General features: G+C 42.9%; 1 protein-coding gene across 3 annotated transcripts in view; it reads right to left on the reverse strand.

The window, feature by feature from the left end:
• Positions 1-272: 272 nt before the first annotated feature.
• vac14 (vac14 homolog (S. cerevisiae)) overlaps positions 273-20,899 on the reverse strand; it is a 353,410-nt gene continuing 332,783 nt past the window's right edge. For all 3 annotated transcript variants that reach the window (XM_078543974.1, XM_078543973.1, XM_078543975.1), the window contains exon 20: positions 273-5,624. In XM_078543974.1, the coding sequence (XP_078400100.1) occupies positions 5,441-5,624 (184 nt within the window). In that variant the 3' untranslated portion in view covers positions 273-5,440. The remainder of the gene's footprint in view (positions 5,625-20,899) is intronic.

Here is a 20,899-nt window from a genome sequence, read left to right on the forward strand (position 1 = left end):
GCATGAACCAGGATAACCTCTTGTTTTGGTTAAAGCAGGCCTCCCTCCAAACCTACCCTATCACCAGACAAGGCAATGATAATAACAAGCAAATTCTAGGTGAAGGAGCAAGAGATATCTTGGCTGCTCTTGGGTATCAACATACCAGGAGTGACATAGTGTTGGCTTAAAGTAGCACCAGCCACCATATTATCAGTGAGGTAGCTTGCTGAGTGATGGAAAGTAAAATACTCTTTAAAAAAAAATCAAAAATCAGGAATCAAATACACTACTGGGTTTTGCCAAGTATATATTTTGTCAAATACCTTTTGAAAACATGAAAGATGATACAACTTCAAAGAGACAGTGAACTTTTATTTAATCACAGATTTTAGGTAATAACTCATCAAAGGAGACCAGCAGTTTTATAATGAGTGCATATTTTACTGAAAGGAGATGTTTAGACCTGGTTAAAGAGGGAACAAAATCTAAATGGGGTCAGGTCTGTTGTTATATTGTTCAGTTTCCTTCTGAAATTACTCTTGCTTTGTTACTAGGATTAGTTGAGCTTCAGTTGCCAGGATAGGGTTCCAGACTATCTAAGAATTGTTCAGAGATGTTACCATTGAGAACTGCTCCATTCAGGGTTTTGACTTCTCTCCACTTCAAATGCCCCCATTTTGCCTCAAGAACTGCATGAGAATTCAGGCCCACCCTTCTCCTATAGTTTGGCCAAGGGAAATAAAATATTTTTAAATCCCAGACCTGAAATATCATGGCTGTCAAACAATATGCACCACAGAACCTAGGAGTCATGGATAAACTTACAAAGAAAATTCCCAAGTTAACACAAAGCTTCTTTAAATACAAGCAGCTGCCCCATAAACAGGATTAAAGGTAAATCTGTTCTTTTACACATCTATGTACAGCACAAGTTTATTTAAATATCAAATTCAAAGGACAAGATTCTTGTAAACAGGATTAATAATGTTCATTCTCCTGCACCGGATGTGCCATCATTTACAATCTAAGGGCATGATTAGCTGTTCCTCTTTGGACACTAAACAGATTTACCACTAATTTATAATAATTCATCTTAAACATAATTGAGGCAAGTGATTTGCTGTGCCCAGAAAACGGTGCCAACAAGGGGTACTTGCAGCATCTGTCATTCAGTTGTGACATTTGATCGCTATGCCAGATCTTGCCCCCATTGCTGCTCACTCAACCCCGAAGTGGCATCTGCATTACCCCCTCTTTAAGGAAAGCAACACCATGGATAGCAAATTCCCAAGATGCTGTTTCCTGACAAATCACTTGTAGATAAATGGGTCCCTAGGAGAGGAGGATTACAATGATTGAAGTACATTGAGATTTTATTCAACACAATGGGTTCTGCATTAGGTTCACCCCAAGCCAAAGGAACTTAGGGGCAGGTCACACACACCCACACAGGTTATTATTAGGCAAGCGAAACACTTGCCAATTGAGCAGAGTGGGAAATCAGGCACAAATGACTGGTCTGGATACAACTGCTTAGATAGAGACAGGTGGGGTGAGGCAATAAAAGATCCCTCAGCCACAAGAAGAAAGTGCTCAAGAACATACTGCACACAGCCTTTTATTTCTTTACTCACACATTGTAGTAAACAACATCCAGTTAACTACCTCCCCAGCTGCGCCAGAACTGCGCAGCCGAATCACTGATTAGGACCGGATTTCAGGAAATCAGAATAAAATAATACAAGTTAGCCAAAAAATGTCAAAGATAAAGGCTGCCCTGGGGATCAAACAGCTTGGCATGGTGCACTTGGGACACTCAGCATGATTATACAGAGCACAATGTGCACCCACTGCTCATTTTCGAGAGATGCAGGTTAAAGCTAGTAGATGTCATTGTACATTTCTGTGTCAATGTGAAAAAACAGTGCTAACAATCTAAAATCACCCATCTGACTGAGAAAAAAGGATGACCAAAATCTAAAATTTAAAAAAGGATATGAAACATCTTTCAAATTATAAGCAATAATGTGATAATATGTTACAGGAAATGTGTTGAATGTTCACATTCGAGCTGTGAAAACCACACAGCAGTACAACCAGATCTCTCTTCCAAACCTGGACTGTGTTGGTCATTGCATCACCTTGGGTCCAGCATGGCCTGCCACTGTGTAACTGAGGTACAGTACAGATCTGTCACCACATAACACTGCAGGTGAGGTAATGATGGGTACAGGTCTGTCCATGGAGGTGGGAACAGTGCGATTTCAGATAAACTGAATATCTCACAACATTAAAATGTATTAACTGCAATTTTTACCATAATGTGTGTCATCAATATATGGAATTAAACCACTGATGTGTTTCCTCTGTGTAAATTCTGATGTCATGCTGGACAAAAAGAGCACCCATAAACAATCCATTGTGTATGGGCACTATGCTCATTTAAAACTGATTTAAGTACATTATCATAGATATAAAAGGTTAATTCTAATTTCTGTTTCTCTTCCCCCACACAAAAAGCTACAGGATTCTTAACAGTAGCATGAGCTGAGTGGAACCTGGACACAGATAAATTCATTACCTTCAGCTTGGGATGCTTCTACCTTAATTCCCAAACATAACTAATAAAAGCCATGATTTACACACGGAGGTGGAGGAGAGGGGAAAGTGGGGAAGGAATAGAAAGAGGAAAAGGGGGCGAGGAAGAGGAAGAGGAAGCTGTATGATGCTGGGGCAATCAACTTTAGTGAATTCTATTATTTTTTTAAAAAGTGAATTGTGCAATTATTCAGTTTTTGAACACAAATTTGGAGAAATGGAGGCGCTTCAGTGGGTGCCAGCTGTCCAAGGGTGGCATGGGCTGGTGGCCGACGAGGGCAGGGGTGCATTGACTAGCAGGTCCGGTGTCCAACATGCAGTGGCTTACAGATCAACCAGAACCATAAAATTACAGCCATATCTAACCAGAGCAACTGATTCTGATGACGGAAATGGGATCCAATCCTGGTGAGTTTAAAAACTTTGTACAAGACAATTTTATTTCATGGGAGATGGTTAAATGGGTATTAATATTTCTCTGTCTCAGAGAAATTATCTAACAATGAAGTCAGTCTCTAAACTGGAAAGGGCAGAGCTTAAAAGGCATAAGTTTTAGTAAGGGCTGCTCTGTTAAAAAAATTACAATTTTTTAAAAAAAACTTATGCTTGAATTTAGAATCTTTTGAATGAAACAGCGAGTGTTGATCATGTTTGAAGGAGCTACTGATAACGTGACTCCTTCAATGGGTCAGGTTGAGGAGAAAGTTCCTCCTGCTCCCTCCCAGTCTGATGAGGTCTGTTCACACCCACCATTTTAAAATTGAAAAAGGCTGAATATAGTGAGACCACTACTCCCAGCCAGAACAGAGTTGACTGGATAATTCTCCTGCTTGGAACCTGCATTGCTGTGACTGGGATTGATGTTACACACACACAATCTGTATTGTATAACTCTCCTCCACTCCACTGCATTCTGGAGAAATAATCCTGCTGTACTCGGGGTGAGACTGCTTGCCATTGTTTATTAGTAAACAGGCTCTGCTCCAGTTTTGGTCACAAGGTCAGAGACTATTTTCTGTAGTTTGAGTAAATCAGAACCCACAAGTCCCACTCTACCTCCATCGTATTGGCTCATGCAACGGTATCAATGTTTGTTCCATTTAAATAAGAAACTTTGAACAAAGACAGTAAAACAAGATTTTCAGATTTGTGTGTACCCACTCCAGTGGCTGACTGGCACATCTAATGTTGGTCTTTGCGTGACCCAATGTTGACATAAATAGGCAGCAGTAATAGATCAAAGGACAGGCAGCAACGAGGGGCTAATGAAAGTTTCAGCAAAATAACAAAGCCCAAAGATCAGTAACAGGGCCGACATGATTTATCATAGTGCAAAAATTTCAATCCCCAACATTTCCCTCACTGCCCCACCCCTCACCTGAGTGCCATGAAAGTTTAAAACAAAGAGTTTGGTGCATTGTAGTTGCTTTCGGCAGTCTTGTGAATAAAAAGAATTTGACATTGTCAATTTTGGAAAGCGGGTCACCAAGACGGGAACTTTAATTGCAAGGCAAGATGTGTAGCCCATCCCTACACGTGGGGAAGATTATTATTCCATTTCTTGATTGCATTCTGAAGGTTTTTAGGATTCAGCCTATCTTCTATACAGGTCCTTCAAATTGTGGCACAGCTGAGCCTCACAAATCACACTGGTGTATACCAAAATAGCAATTGGTGCACCTGATTTTATAGGAGGTTTTTAGCAAATCTTTCACCATTTATACAGCCTGTGGACTACTTCAATTCAACATCATGACACTTTTTGGATATCAATGAACAACCTTCAACCAAGTTAAGTGTGACCAGAGAATACCTTTTGCTGCTCTCTTTAATGAGATATATCTGATTTAAATTCTGTTGACAATAATTTGCTCCATCACTTCCTGTAAGAACGCACCAGTGTGATCTTGATGTTCACCAGAATGCGGGATGCTAGTGTTGCCCATTACCAGCATCATTAGCAACAAACAACACTAGGTCAGGTATATCACTGCAAAACGTAGATAAAGCTTCCGCTATTCTCATTGCAATGTGCCTTAACCTGAGAAGAACAGCTCCTACAGAAGCAGTGAGACTTTTTCCGTATTGCCCACAGCAGTCAGCCTTGTGCCCTTAAGAAAGCCATTTGACAAGAGATAAGTCCATATTGACTCTCTGCTCATGAAGCTGTTGACTGGGCTTTTAAAGTGTTGTGTGACAGTGCGGTTAAAAAGGGGACAAAGAACCTACTCACATTGACTGAGTTCACCTAACAAAATTGTAAATTATGGCTGCTAGAGAACTTCCCAAATTGCTGTTGACTGGGTTAATTTCTGTTGCTGTGAGATGAAGATTGGTTTGAGATGAACAGAATTTGATCTCCATTGTGGAAGAGAGGTGGTGAGGGTGTATTTTATGGAAATTCATGTAAGGATTGGTACAAAAGCAAAAAATGAAACATCTCTGGACTAGAGAAATTATTGTATGTGGCTCATTACCTGGGTAAGCAGTGATAGTACGAAGACTTTTTTGGGAACATTGAAGGGGAGCATTGGGGAACAATGATCAGTGCAAAGGCAATACCATGTGGGAGGAATGAAGGGGGGGCATTACAGAACAATGATCAGTGCAAAGAGAAATGAGGGGGAACGTTGGGTGACAATGATCACTATTCCACTTTGAGGTTCTCACAGACCTAAAAATTCTACACAAATAACACAGGAATATTGCCCAACCCACGTACTGAGAGTATAAGTAGTGGTAAAGGAATCTGCATTGCAAAGGCAGTGGGGCAGCCCAACAAAAAGGCTCCATGGTTCAGTCAGTCCCACAGCTGGCAATCCGACAGTTGAGCGTACAATGTCCTTTGACAGACGGCCCATCACACACAATAAGTTGGCTCTGTTTCACGTGGGTGTTTCCTCTCCAGCTGATCATTGCGGCCTGCCCGCTGCTGCCTGATTTCCAGGTGTTTGTTTTGTACCTTCTCAAAGTGCTGCAGCAGTTCACTGTAGTCGATTTCTGAAGGGACTTGCCTGTTGGGGGTTGTGGGCTTCTCACTGGGCCTGGAAATCAAAACAATTTCAGTCAATGCAAGACAAATAGGAGGAGATTAAATGGACATTATTGTTGGGTTAAAATCCTGAAACTCGTGACCCAACAGCATTACCAGAGAATCTTCCCCACAAGTACGACAGCAATTCATCATCACCATCACAAGGTCAATTAGGGATGGACTATAAATGTTGTCATCGTCAGCGACGCCCATGCCCTCAGGGTGAATTTAAAAAGAAAACCCAATTTTCCAGCTAAATGGGGGCTACTGGGGAAAGCTTGGACATTGCTGGGATGCAGACAGCTTTATTTACGTTAGCTCTGGCAGTTCAGTTCAGGCAATCGCAATAAGTGCCTCGCTCTGATGGTGTGAAGAAACCTAATAATCCTTACCTCAACTCTATTTTGAGCTTCTGTTCAGACAGGGATCAACTGGGAGCTAGGTAGACAAAGGGTAACCCAAGGATTTGCACTTTAGTTAACTTCTGCTATACCAGCTCCGAGATATTCCTTACAGAGTCAAAGAGAATATAGCAGTGAAGGGGACCCTTCAGCCCAATGTGCTAGCTGTTCAAGTGGAGCCACACTAATCCCCTTCCTTTGCTCTGTGTTAAATTTTCTTTTCACCTAACCAATTTCTTTTTAAATAGGATTCGTGTCTCAACTATTTACACGTGGTAAAACTTTCCATGATCTAGTAACCCTCTGTCCTAAAGAGACTATGTTTGACTTCCTTCTTTGTTCTTCTAGTGGCCATCTTCAGCCTCTTGTTACTAACTCATCAACCAGTGGCAAAAAATCTTTCAGAATTTTGGAAACCACTCAAATTCTTTCCTAAGCTCCTCTATTCTACAGAAAAAAAGCCCCAAAGTTCTGAGCCCATCTTCACATATCGCACCTCATGTTATTGATATCATTCTGATAACACTTTGCTGTACTCTTTCATCCCTATGACAGGCCACCAAAAAGAACACAGAATACTCCAACATTAAGATAACCTGTATAAATTAAACATCACTTGCTTGCTTGTATATAAAAACTATACAAAAGTCGGAATAGGCCAGTTGTTTGGCAAGCTACTGGGATACATTGCAGACTTGTGTTTTCTAAAAGAGAGCTGGACCAGTTCTTGGCTGGAGCAGAAAGTGCACCTTAGAAGAGAACAAAGAAAAGTACAGTACAAGGAACAGGCCCTTCGGCCCTCCAAGCCTGCGCCGATCATATTGCCTGTCAACTAAAACATTTTGCACTTACGGGGTCCGTATCCCTCTATTCCCATCCTATTCATGTGTTTGTCAAGCTGCCTCTTAAACACCACTATCGTACCTGCTTCCACCACCTCCTCTGGCAGCGAATTCCAGACACTCACTACCCTCTGCATAAAAAACTTGCCCCGCACATCTCCTCTATAGTTTTCTCCTCTCACCTTAAATCTATGTCCCCAAGTAATTGACTCTTCTACCCTGGGAAAAAGCTTCTGACTATCTACTCTGTCCATGACACTCATAATTTTGTAAACTTCTATCAAGTCGCCCCTCAATCTCTGTCGCTCGAGTGAGAACAATCCGAGTTTCTCCAACCTCTCCTCATAGCTAATAACCTCCAGACCAGGCAGCATCCTGGTAAACCTCCTCTGCACCCTCTCCAACGCCTCCATATCCTTCTGGTAATGTGGCAACCAGAATTGCACGCAATATTCCAAGTGTGGCCTAACCAAGGTTCTATACAGCTGCAGAATGACTTCCCAGCTTTTATACTCAATACCCCTGCCGATGAAGGCAAGCATGCCATATGCCTTCCTGACTACCTTATCCGCCTGCGTTGCCACTTTCAGTGACCTGTGGACCTGTACACCCAGATCGCTCTGCCCGTCGATGCACTTAAGGGTTCTGCCATTTACTGTATAATTCCTACCTGTATTAGACCTTCCAAAATGCATTACCTCGCATTTGTCCAGATTAAACTCCATCTGCCACTTCTCCGCCCAAGTCTCCAACCGATCCATATCCTGTTGTATCCTTTGACAATCTTCTTCACTATCTGCAACTCCTCCAACCTTAGTGTCATTTGCAAACTTACTAATTAGCCCAGTTACATTTTCCTCCAAATCATTTACGTATACTACAAACAGCAAAGGTCCCAGCACTGATCCATGCGGAACACCACTAGTCACAGCTCTCCATTCAGAAAAGCACCCTTCCACTGCTGCCCTCTGTCTTCTATGACCAAGCCAATTCTGTATCCATCTTGCCAGCTCACCTCTGATCCTGTGCGACTTTACCTTCTGTACCAGTCTGCCATGAAGGACCTTGTCAAAGGCCTTACTGAAATCCATGTAGATAACATCCACTGCCCTTCCATCATCGATCATCTTTGTCACTTCCTCGAAAAACTCGATCAAGTTAGCGAGACACGACCGCCCCTTCACAAAACCATGCTGCCTCTCACTAATACGCCCATTTGCTTCCAAATGGTAGTAAATCTTGTCATGAAGAATCTTCTCCAATAATTTCCCTACCACTGATGTAAGGCTCACCGGCCTGTAATTTCCTGGATTATCCCTGCTACCCTTCTTAAACAATAGAACAACACTGGCCATTCTCCAGTCCTCTGGGACCTCACCTGTAGCCAGTGAGGATACAAAGATTTCTGTCAAGGCCCCAGCAATCTCCTCCCTTGCCTCCCTCAGTACTCTGGGGGAGATCCCATCTGGCCCTGGGGACTTATCCACCTTAATATTCTTCAAGACGCCCAACACCCCCTCTTTTTTGATCTCAACATGATCCAGGCTATCTACACACTCTTTCCTAGACAAATTGACCGCTAAGTCCTTCTCTTTGGTGAATACTGATGAGAAGTACTCATTTAGAATCTCTCCCATTTCTTCTGGTTCCACACACAGATTCCCACCTCTGTCCCTGAGTGGGCCTACCCTTTCCCTGGCTACCCTCTTGCTTTTCACATATGTATAAAAGGCCTGGGGATTTTCCTTAATCCTGGTTGCCAATGACTTTTCATGACCCCTTTTAGCCCTCCTGACTCCTTGCTTAAGTTTCTTCCTACTTTCTTTATATTCTCCACGGGCTTCATCTGTTCCCAGCCTTCTAGCCCTTACGAATGCTTCCCTTTTCTTTTTGACTAATCTCACAATATCCTTCGTTATCCAAGGTTCCTGAAACTTGCCATGCTTATCCTTCATCCTAGCAGGAACATGCCGGTCCTGAATTCTTATCAACTGACGTTTGAAAGCCCCCCACATGTCAGTTGTTGATTTGCCCTCAAACATCCGCCTCCAGTCTAGATTCCTCAGTTCCTGCCTAATATTGTTATAATTAGCCTTCCCCCAATTAAGCACCTTAACCCGAGGACTCCTGTTATCCTTATCCACCAGTACCTTGAAACTTACTGAATTATGGTCACTTTTCCCGAAATGCTCCCCTACTGAAACTTCGACCACCTGGCCGGGTTCATTCCCTAATACCAGGTCCAGTATTGCCCCTTCCCTAGTTGGACTATCTACATATTGTCTCAGGAAGCCCTCCTGGATGCACCTTACAAATTCTGCACATCCAAACCCCTAGCACTAAGTGATTCCCAGTCAATATAAGGAAAGTTAAAATCACCCACCACAACAACCCTATTGCTTTTACATCTTTCCAAAATCTGCCTACATAATCTCCCGCCGGCAATTGGGAGGCCTATAGTAAACCCCAACATTGTGACTGCACCCTTCCTATTCCAGAGCTCTACCCATATTGCTTCGCTGCATGAGCCCTCCGAGGTGTCCTCCTGTCGTACAGCTGTGATATTCTCCTTAACCAGCAGTGCAACTCCCCCACCTCTTCTACATCCCTCTCTATCCTGCCTGAAACATCTAAATCCTGGACCGTTTATCTGCCAATCCAGTCCATCTTTCAGCCAAGTCTCTGTAATAGCAATAACATCATAGTCCCAAGTACTAATCCAAGCTCTAAGCTCATCTGCCTTGCCTGTTATACTTCTCGCATTGAAACAAATGCATTTCAGATCCCTAGTCCCACTGTGTTCAGTAATTTCTCCCTGCCTACTCTTCCGCTTAGTCCTACTGGCCATATTCACTAGTTCCCAGTCATTTATTTCACCTGCTGACCTATTGCTCTGGTTCCCACCCCCTGCCATACTAGTTTAAACCCTCCCGAGTGACACTAGCAAACCTCGCAGCCAGGATATTGGTGCCCCTCCAGTTTAGATGCAACCCGTCCTTCTTGTCCCACCCGCCCCGGAAGAGATCCCAATGACCCAGATATCGGAAACCCTCCCTCCTACACCGTCTGTTCAGCCACGTGTTTAGCTGCACTACCTTCCTATTTCTAGCCTCACTGGCACATGGCACAGGGAGTAATCCTGAGATTACAACCCTAGAGGTCCTGTTTTTTTAACTTTCTGCCTAACTCCCTGAACTCCCGCTGCAGGACCTCGTCACTCTTCCTGCCTATGTCGTTAGTACCAACGTGTACCACGACCTCTGGCTGTTCTCCCTCCCCCTTCAGAATCAGAGACATCCTGGACCCTGGCACCAGGGAGGCAACATACCATCCTGGTATCTCTTTCACGACTACAGAAGCGCCTATCTGAGCCCCTGACTATAGAGTTCCCTATGATAATTGCTCTTCTGTGCTTTGACCCCCCCTGCTGAACAACAGAGCCAGCCGTGGTGCCACTGCTCTGGCTTTTGCTGTTGTTTTCCCCTGATAGGCCATCCCCCTCCAACAGTATCCAAAACGGTATACCTGTTAGAGAGGGGGACAGCCACAGTGGATTTCTGTGGCCTGCTTGCCCCTTCTAGCGGTCATCCATCTATCTGTCTGTACCTTGGGTGTGACCACGTCTGCAAAACTCCTGTCTATGACGCTTTCCGCCACCTGAATGCTCCTAAGTGCATCCAACTGCTGCTCCAACCGATCCATGCGGTCTGTGAGGAGCTGCAATTGGGTACACTTCCTGTAGATATAGTTGTCCGGGACACTTGAAACGTCACAGATTTCCCACATCCCACAGGTGAAGCGCTTCACCCCAGCAACTGCCATTTCTAGAACTATTTAATAATTTAATATTTACTGAACTAAACCCTTCATGATTTTGAACACCTCTATCAAATCTCCCTTTACCCTTCTCTGCAGCCCAGCTTTTCAGTCTCTCCACATAACAGTAGTCCCTCATCTCTGGTACCATTTGAGTAAGTGTTTTCTGCAGCCGCTCTGAGGCATTGACACTCTTCCTAAAGTGTGGTACCCAGAGCTGGACATAATACTCTAGCTGAGTTCGAACCAGTGTTTAATAAAGGTTTAGCATAGATTCCTTGCTTTCGTACTCTATTTGTCTATTAATAAAGCCAAGGATCCCAAATCTAAGTCTAAATATATCTAAATATGATCTAAATCATATCCATGTCTAAGTCTGTTACTATTCTCACTGTTATTTGCTACTTTTGCAAGTTTTTTTTTATCAGCAAACTTTGAAATTATGCCATGTATTTCTCAATCAAGGTCATTAATACATTAAAAAGGGCCGTGGTCTTAATATCAGAGTACAAGTACACCAATCACAAAGTTGTGCCACAGGGTAGCAAGGCCATAACAAAGTAAACCAAGCACCAGGCTATATTTCTAGAGATAGAATTGAAACGTAGGGAAGTTATACGAAACCTATATTGAACATTGGTTAGACCACACTTAAGAATACAGTGTGCAGTTCTGGTCACCATATTAAAAAAAGGATATAGAGGCACTGAACGGAGTTCAGAGAGGATTTATGATTCATGATACCAGAAATGCAGGGGTTTTCATATCATGAAAGATTGACAGGCTGGGACTCTCTTCTCTCAAAAAAAAAGGCTGAAGGGTGACTTAATAGAGGTCTTTAAACTTATGAAAAGTTTTAATAGAGTGGATACAGAGAGAATGTTTCCACTTATGGGGAAGAGCACAACTAGAGGCCATCAATGTAAGATAGTCACCAAAAAATCCAATAGGGAATTCAGAAGAAACTTCTTTACCCAGAGCGGTGTGGAACTTGCTAGCCACAGGGAGAGGCTGAAGCAAATAGTATATATGTATTTAAGGAGAAGCCAGACAAGCATTCGAGGGAGAAGGGAATAGAGGGTTACAATGGTAAATTTAGATGAGGAAAGATGGGAGGTGGCTTGAGTGGAGCATAAACAGCAGCATGGACCGGTTCGGCTGAATGGCCTGTTTCTGGGCCGTATAATCCTACGTAATCCTATCCCCACTGGGGTTCCTTAGCCAATTGTGTGTCCAGGATGCCACTGAACCTTCAATCCCAGGGGCTTTAATTTTGCTGACAATCCTATTATGTGGCACTTTGCCAAGTGTCTTTTGAAATTCTATATTCACAACATCAACTGTACTACCTTCCTAACCCTCTCTGTTACTTCAAATAACCCAATCAAGTTTGTCAAATACGATTTACTTTTAACAAACCCATGCTGACTTTTATTTATTAGCCCATACTTTTCTAAATGCTTATCAAATTTGTCCTGGATTTTGTCTCTACAATTTTCCTCACCACCAATGTTCGGTTGACAGGCCCATAGTTGCCAAGAATCTCCGATTCCTCTTTTCCAAACAGTGCTGTAGCATTTACAATTCTCCAGTCCTCTGGTACCACCTTGATATCCAAGCAGGATTGGAAGATTGTGGTCAGTGGCTTTCAATTCCCACTCTTACTTCCCTTAGTGTTTTTGGAGGCATCCCATCTGAACCAGGTAACTTTTCCACTAGTTTGTTACTACTTCCTCCTTTCCTGCTACATTGGCAACATCGACTTGTCTAGTGAAGACTTACAACATGATTTAATAGTTAACATAAGCATTGTCCATGTGGCCTTCAGGACTCGATTTGATTGAGGGGCCTGGAGAGGAAATTTCCAGGCATTTCGCCACTTTTATCCTGTTTCACTTTTTGCCCCTCCCAGGAGATCATACGACTGATGAAAAGTAAGAAATCTCTAGTTGCTTGGCTCTAGGCACCATGAATGTGGCGTAGGCCTGATAGACCAGTTGGCCTTTTTCCTGCCTGTCATTTTCATATGTCTGTATATTGGATGCCACTCTGCACAAAGCCATTTGCTTTTAATCTAATTTTTATACCATTGAAGATGTAAGTACCTTCCTGCACCTTAGATCCCACTATTTCTTTCCTCGTAAGCATCTTTTGACTTGATTTCTTCTTCCCTCAACACATACAGTGATCTGCAGCCACCAGCCATAAACCCCCTTTGCTATCAATGCCCTCCTGGAAGTTTCTGTACATTAGCATACCTCACCATTACAGTTTGGTATGATCAAACTTGGATATCATTCCTCATTTGCCCAGGTCCCAACCACTTATCTAAATAGAAAATAAAACCGCACCGATCTCCATGGCCCCTAACTATCCTCATCCCATCAATCCCAAATCTTTCTCAACTCCTGTTCTTCTTCGCTTTCCATTTCCCAGATGGACCACAACACAGGATCAAAGAGAATTGAGTCCTTTCAGTGTCTTAATTCCTGCCACAAGCAGCTTAAGTGACCAAGGGTGCAGAGCATGAATCAGTGTCTCCACTTATCAACAAAGTCCCCTCTTACCTTGTCAACCCAAACTCAATGCTATTGGGTTCCCAGTACATGAAAAGAAATCTAACACTATGTTCAAAACTTTATTCTTATTGCTTTTGTTTAAAATGGATTTTCTGTTGACCAGAAAAGATGGCTGCTACAAGTCACATGACCATAGAGCTACCACCAGGAGTTACAAGAACAAAATAATTCCTCGCTCAGTCTGTGGAATCTCACATCTCAGACCCCTTGTAATCAATGAAAGCAGAGAAAGTGGCTCCCCAACCTGAACTATCATAAGAGAGAGAGATCGAAGCTCGTTATACCAGAAGGGATGGTCATAACCACCTCGTCTGTCTCCTAAGGGGGAACAACGGAATTCTGGCTAGAAGCACAGAAATCGATTGTTAAGCTGCAATTAACCCTTAATGGGCCATGTCATATGACTCAAGCCTCTGGCCTTTTGGACAGTTTTAACATTACCTCTTTGGCCTCCCAAGCAGACTGCTGTTTCAACATCAACTGGAAAGGACTCTAGCCGCTCGGTTGAGCAAACAGTTAGTTACCATCTCTCAACTCCACAAAGCCTGCTTGATTTTAAAATCTCTGAGCAACGCCTGCCAAGTGGTCTGAGCACAGAAAGCCCATCATGTTGCAGCGCCATTCATTTCAAGGATTTTTGTGTTATCCTGTCCAACCAAAAACTCATTGGACTGAACTCAGCCACAAAGGAAACACCCTCTGGACTTTGACTTCTTGGACACTGGAAATCACTTGAACTAATATTCATTTCTGTGGTTCTTGTACTGTTACTATCCATAGTTATAAAACTCCTTTCTTTTGTACACACAATAAAGGGGGTGGGGGTGGGTGTATGTGTGCACTGCAGTGGGAAGTTGTCAACAGTCCACCCCGGGTTTTGAATGTGAATAAACTAACCTTCTGAAGTAATCAAAACGTGAGATTGCTGCAAGTTATTAGTAAATTGGATCATACAAATTTAGTGTTTGGGAAAACACTCCACAGCATACTTTAAAAATAATTCAAAACACTTTCTGCTTACAGACAGGTGGTGCGAGAAAAGAAGTACAGTTTGCCTGTCTCTCTCCTGTTCGTAACAATACATTAAAGGCAAAGCAATAAAAACTACATAACTTCAGCAAATTACAACCAAAAAACTCCAGATTTCAATGCATATTTATGTTTTTGTAGAAAGTGTAGCCTGGCGGATAAGTTTTTACCCTGCCCACATTACAGTACTGCGATATATAGAAAAGGAAGATTCCAGGCCATGCTGGTTTAGTCAAACTGATCTGAATGGGTTGGTGGGTAGAAGGCAGTAGAAGTTGCTACAAACCCAGCTCGCTGTCTTTGGGCTAAAGAGGGAATAAAAATTAATTTGCTGGGCTCCCTATTTCTGATTGCTATACAGGGCCCTGTTCGACACTGGGAGGAAAGACAAGATTTGATGCAGCTGTGATGACTCTTATGGTGGAATAACTTGCCCAACATTTCCCCGTCCAGGCTCTCAAATGAAGGGTGGCCACATAGATGAGGTATCACAGTCAGTGCCTTTGGGAATGAAAGGGGTAAAAGTTAGTAATAGATAAGATAGCAAAGTAAAGATGAAGAAAACACTTAGATTTCTTTGAATTAACATTTTAGGGTGCAGAATGTGTGTAATTTGAGACAAAGTGCGATAAATGTGACAGTTTTAGAAGGAGCAGGTGACTTTGGACATATAAGACCATAAGACATAGGAGCAGAAATTAGGCCATTTGGCCCATCGAGTCTGCTCCACCCTTCAATCATGGCTGATAAGTTTCTCAACCCCATTCTCCCGCCTTCTCCCCGTAAGGTTCTCAAAACCGTGTAACATTGGGTTTTTTTAAACCTGTGTGTTTGGGCTGTTGGCAGACTGATTGATAGAGATAGATGGCTGTGATTACTCGGTAACTCCATTATTGTTGCTTCTTGTGACCACCGGGGTGAAAGGAGGCAAACTGGATTGATGTTAGGAATTGTGAGATGGAAAATGCCTATGTTCACTAACCTCTCTGAAAGGCTCTATTCATGGGTTTCATTCACGCCACAGCCTTCTCATCTTAATTTAAAATGCTGATATTTCTCAAATAGAGGCTTTAAATAGAAGGATTGCTGAGTATCCAGAGCTGGTGCAAGGAGTTCAGCCTTAAGACACTTAATTTTTTCGGTTTCAGAGGCTGGGTGATAAATGCATTGAGTAATTAATAGGCTACTTTAAGGTGGGTCAACTTCATACCTCTGGTGACTCAAGGTTGCATGCTGGGCGGTATAATTTCTGTACCAAATAAAAACAGAAAGTGCTGGAAAAACTCAGCAGGTCCGACAGCATCTGTGGAGAGAGAAACAGAGTTGAAGTTTCGAGTCCGCTCTGAAGAGGGGTCATACGGACTCGAAACGTCAACTCTGTTTCTCTCTCCACAGATACTGTCGGACCTGCTGAGTTTTTCCAGCATTTTCCGTTTTTGTTTCAGATTTCTAGCGTCCGCAGTATTTTGCTTTTATATTAATTACTGTACCGGTGATATCCAAATGTCAGCATGAGTCAAGGCACAAGCAGGAGTTAAAGGTTTTTGAAGGTTTCTCAGGGACAATTCATCATAGGAAGCTGGCAGACAGCAGGGGCTTGTGTGCTCCATCAGGGCATTTCTTCACATATGGAATAAATAGGCAGATTCCCTCTCTCAGGACTGAGTTCAAGTTAGCTATACCACAAGTCGGAGAGGGTTTTACTCTCATCAACTGAGAGAGAGATGACAGTGCTGGGCAGGAACCGCTTCCATGTTTCTCACCTGGACTCAGGTGAACTGGAATCTCAGGTAAACACTGCTAGTTTACCACAGCACCCCAGCCTTGCTCGAGTGAGATTTCTTTTTTTGAAAAATATGCTTTATTCATAAAATATCTGGAAGGACATTACAAAACATTTCTAAATCACCATCACAAAAAGTGCTTGCTTGAGTGAGATTGTCTGATTATTAACCCTGAGCATCCTACTGGACCTAGGAATTGGGTCAAAAGGACCCAGGTTCATCCCATCTAGTTGCTTCACAGTCAGAGGCAATGACCGAGCTGCACACAAACAATCAAAGAGATGAAAAGCAAAATCGAACTCGTTTTATCACCCAGTCTTGGCCGGCATCTGTTGCCTTCAACCTTCAATACTTAAAAAAAAAATCCTAGTTTAGCTGGAGGTCAAAGGGCAAAGCATGCTGGTCATTCATTCCCCCTCTGCTGTTTCTGGGGTAACATTCAGCACTAAAATAGCTGTCACATTTAACCGTACAACGAGGCACTGTGCTTGAAAGCAAGTCCTCGTCTGTGAGGTGCTTTAGGATTTTTAAGAGGCGTGATAAGGAACATAGGTCCGGTGATCTCACCCGCTGCTATCATGGATGGAGTGAGGTTGGCTAGCTGTTGATATCAATTGTAAGGACTACCAAGAAAAAACAGCATGGTAATTCACAGAAAGAGCAGCTTTTCTGTTGTGTACACCATCAAAATGGCTGCAATAATCTAGTTATTTTGAGGAGATGGAAGGAAAAAGGAAGTTGGTGGCTCTATATTGTAACATGGGAAAATTCTGCTGTAAATATACATGAAAAGTCTAGGTGGGAGTGTAAAGGATTGGATATTGTGGGGGATGAATTTCCCTCCTATCCCCTGATTGTCTGACAGGTTGGCCGTGTTTCGATTGGAGCTGAAGACTCTAGGAAGCAGCGAGACTGGAGATTAAAACTGACCCCACTTTACAAATGCAGCTTTGAAGCAAAGTACAATGTGTGGTAGAAAGTACAGAACACATAAAAGCATTTTCAAATAATTGCTGCAGTGTCACAAACGTGAGTAATCCTCTGAGCATGAAACTGCAGTCACTAAACACACACAACACAAGCAAGATGGGGGAACTAAATCATTGCCAGCATTGGAGCTGCCTCACTGGGAAGGGTTGGATCCTCCAGCAGACTTTGGTGGGCCACACTTCCTGTTTGTTTCCTTCTTTGTTTACACTTCCTTGGATGGAACACACAATATCAGTCATGCATGGAGATGGCTAAGAGATCAGTGCCCTGCCCACTCCAAACATTGGCATCGACAAACACTCAAGGACATCAGCAGGAGTTCTGCTACTGTTAGCATTTTCTCCACAACAGCTTTATCAGAAAATTCCGTGGACAGACTGTTCCACTAAATTATCATCCAATAACGCCCAGAGTACTGAACACAAACGCACTGGCAGGGTTAAAGGTAGGCCAAACCCATAAACGTCAATCAGTGCCTCTTTGAACACTGCCACCTTTAATGGCACTTGTAATATACCCCAGGGCCCATTTGCAGTCAGCCCCGCCCCTTTCACCTGTGCCCATGAACAGACCTGTTGCTCATTTACCTCCAGTCCTGCCTGGGTGAGTTGGGATTCAGTGCTTTTCTCTTGCATTTTGCTGCAACAAAGGGCGACAACTGGATGTTAATTGGAGTCAGTTCAATCCCAGATTCTATCCATCTAGTCAAAGGACTGATTTAAAATGAAACCATTTCACACAGCTATGGGCCCTGCAGATTTATTTCCCTTTCTCTTCCTGTGGAGAAGTGCCTTAGCAATGCCCCATAACGACATTATTGAATCAGGAGTTCACTGTGTGGGGAAATTACAGGCAGTGCCTGTCTCCCATCACTGACTTGTGCAGCAAGACACTGGGATGGGACTGTGGGGCCTGATTAATATTGGACACTAGTCCCTATTTATGGTGCAGACATGGAGATATTTAACATGCTTTAAACTTAATACTGGATTACCTTAAACTGTAGAGGGGTTCCCCCAACACTGTCATGGGGTTCCCAGTGTTCAAGCCAAGCCAAAAAAAGCACCCACTCATGTGGGTGAAAGTAACACCTGCATTGTTTTGTATTACTTCAATGAGGCAACCTGTACTGAGTGAGATATGTGAACCTAATTGTAACTGTTCCTCTAAATGAAGCAGCTTAATTATTCATATCAAGCTTCATCTCACCAAGCGTTTGTTCAGTCCACCTTTCCAGAGATTGCGTGTGAAAGATATAAATGTCTAGCCCAGATCACAAGGGTATACTATTGTTACATTCTGACAAAAGGCCATTGACCTGAAATGCTAACTCTGTTTCTCTCTCCACAGAAGCTGTCAGGCCTGTTGCGTATTTCCAGCATTTTCTGTTTTTATTGCAGATTTCCAGCATCGGCAGTATTTTGTTTTTGTGTAATTGTTCTGCCCCTGGGTTACCCTATGGTACAAGCAGACGTAGCGCAGTACAAGTCAACTCTCATAAAACATACTCAGAGGGGCTTGAAGGAGTTTGGCATCAGAATGTGATTTGAAGACAATTCAACAGCTTTGCACCCCCTTCAGACACAGTGCAGTATTGCTGCAGGAAGAAGTGACGAGAAGATTTTTAGGAACACTTATGGAGTCTCAGAATGAGCTGGAGAGTGGGTTGACAGGCACAGGAGATAAAAAGGTGGGGACATAATTGAAAGGGTGAGGCATGATTGAAAGGATTCAGAAGACATGTTCTGAGTCCTCACAATAATCTAGCCTGCTACTCTACTAGACTTTGGTTATTTTGTGCAGTGCACAATGGTGAGTTTGCTTTTGTAAATGCAAGTTGTATTGATGCTAAATCGACCATTACAGTTGGGCAGTCTGTGAGCAGGGTCTTGAGGATTGAGTGCAGTTATAGCATACAACGCAATGAAGAACGTGATCATAGAATTAAAGCTTGCAAGTATGTGCAATACAGTCGAATACAGCCACTGCTCCCAGCTCACTGAGAATATAAAATATTAAAAATGTTTTTTGCAGATAGGGAAAACCCAGATTAATGAGCCAGGAACACCAAGTCAAATTAGTGACAGGTAAATGTAGGAGAGATTATTTAACCAAACTACTTCTGTTTGGAATAATCTGTCATCTGGGGCCATGGGCACAGACAGGTGGATATGGTGGGACTGTTTTAATACAAGAGTGGACAATAACTGCCTAACACGTGTATAATGCATTTAATGTAGAAAAATGCCCCAAGGTGTCTAACAAAAGCGATATCAATATAAGCATTTCTGACATCGAGGCAAATGTCCAAAAACTTGACCAAAGATTTAGGTTGAAAGGAGCCTCACAAAGCAGGCAAGAGAGGCAGGGAGAATTCCAGAGCTTAGGGCCATGGTAGATGAAAACACACCATCAATGGCAAAATGATTAAAATCAGGGATGTACGAGAGTCAGAATTGAAGGAGTGCAGATATTTCCCAGGCTTGTAGGGTTAGAGGTGATTACAGAGAGAGGGAGGGTCAAGACTACGGAGGGATGTGAAAACAAGGGACTGAGCGTTCTTCCTCGTCCTTGATTTGTGGTGCTGCTGTAGCAATAGAAGAACTAAACCTATAATTTCAAACTGCTCTGTGGAATGGGGAGGACAGAGGGGCAGATTTGAACATCAGACAGGGCTAAACCCAGCATTCTGAAGTATGATTAAATAACATTTCTATAGCACCTTTCACAACCTCAGGGTGTCCCAAAGCACTTTACAGGTAATTAAATATTTTTGACGTGTAGTCATTGTTGGATAGGGAACATGGCAGCCATTTTGCACACAGGAAGCTCCAACAAACAAATGTGGTGATCAGTTAATCTGTTTTTTTTAAATGATGCTTATTGCAGGATAAATATTGGCCAGGTTACTGGGGAGATCTCCCCTGCTTTTCTTCGAATAGTGCCATGGGATGTTTTACATCCACCCAAAAAGGAAAGGCCTCAGTTTAAAGTTTCATCAGAAAGTCAGCAGCTCTGACATTGCAGCACTCCCTCAGTGCTGCACTGAAATGTCAGTTTAGATTTTGAACCCACAACCTTTTGGCTCAGGAGCAAGAGTGATACCCATTGAGATGGATAGAAATGGCTTCTGACAGACAAAGGTAAACTCTGATTCTGTTTGTTAGCAGCTGAATCCCTGCAAAAATGTTTGCACACAGTCTGCCAGTTGCCACACAAGCAGCTCCTGCAAAGGAGCAGCCTGTTCTGTGGGTTGTTAACCTGCGACCCACTCACTGAAGTCAATAACCTCGAGTGGATCCAAAACATGAATCGATGTTGGTGCTAAAAGTGAACTCAGGCATCGCTGCTATCAATCAGCAGCCTGATTGTTCCCCAGGGCTTACCCAATGACTTTACGCAAACACCAACATAGAATTTATCCTTGACTTCATTGGGGTTGGTCATGTTAGGGAGATACATACTGATGAGAGTTGTTTGCCTGTTGCAGGGGGAGGTTAAGCACCATCAGACTTCTCTCTCTTCCCTAAGTTGCAATTGTTTAACACAATGAGAATTATCTGTGACGAGTGAATGAAGCAGCCTTGGACAAAAAAAAGAGGCTGGTTGAAACTGTACAGCAGATCAGTGGGGCTGTGCGGAGAGAGAAGTGAGTCAGGCATAACTGATCAAAGTTGTTCTGACAGAGGGTGAAAACTCCAGCCCGCCTCTTCTCCCCATGGATTGCTACTGCCCTACTGTGCATGTCCAATTTTCCATTTTACGCCCTGATACATATGTTAGCTGACAGGTAAAAGGTACAGGCTCAGTAAAACAACACAAGTGTGAAACATTGAAAGAAAAA

The sequence above is a fragment of the Cetorhinus maximus genome, chromosome 6 (genome assembly GCF_964194155.1).
Source record: "Cetorhinus maximus chromosome 6, sCetMax3.hap1.1, whole genome shotgun sequence".
NCBI classification, from domain to species: Eukaryota; Metazoa; Chordata; class Chondrichthyes; order Lamniformes; family Cetorhinidae; genus Cetorhinus; species Cetorhinus maximus.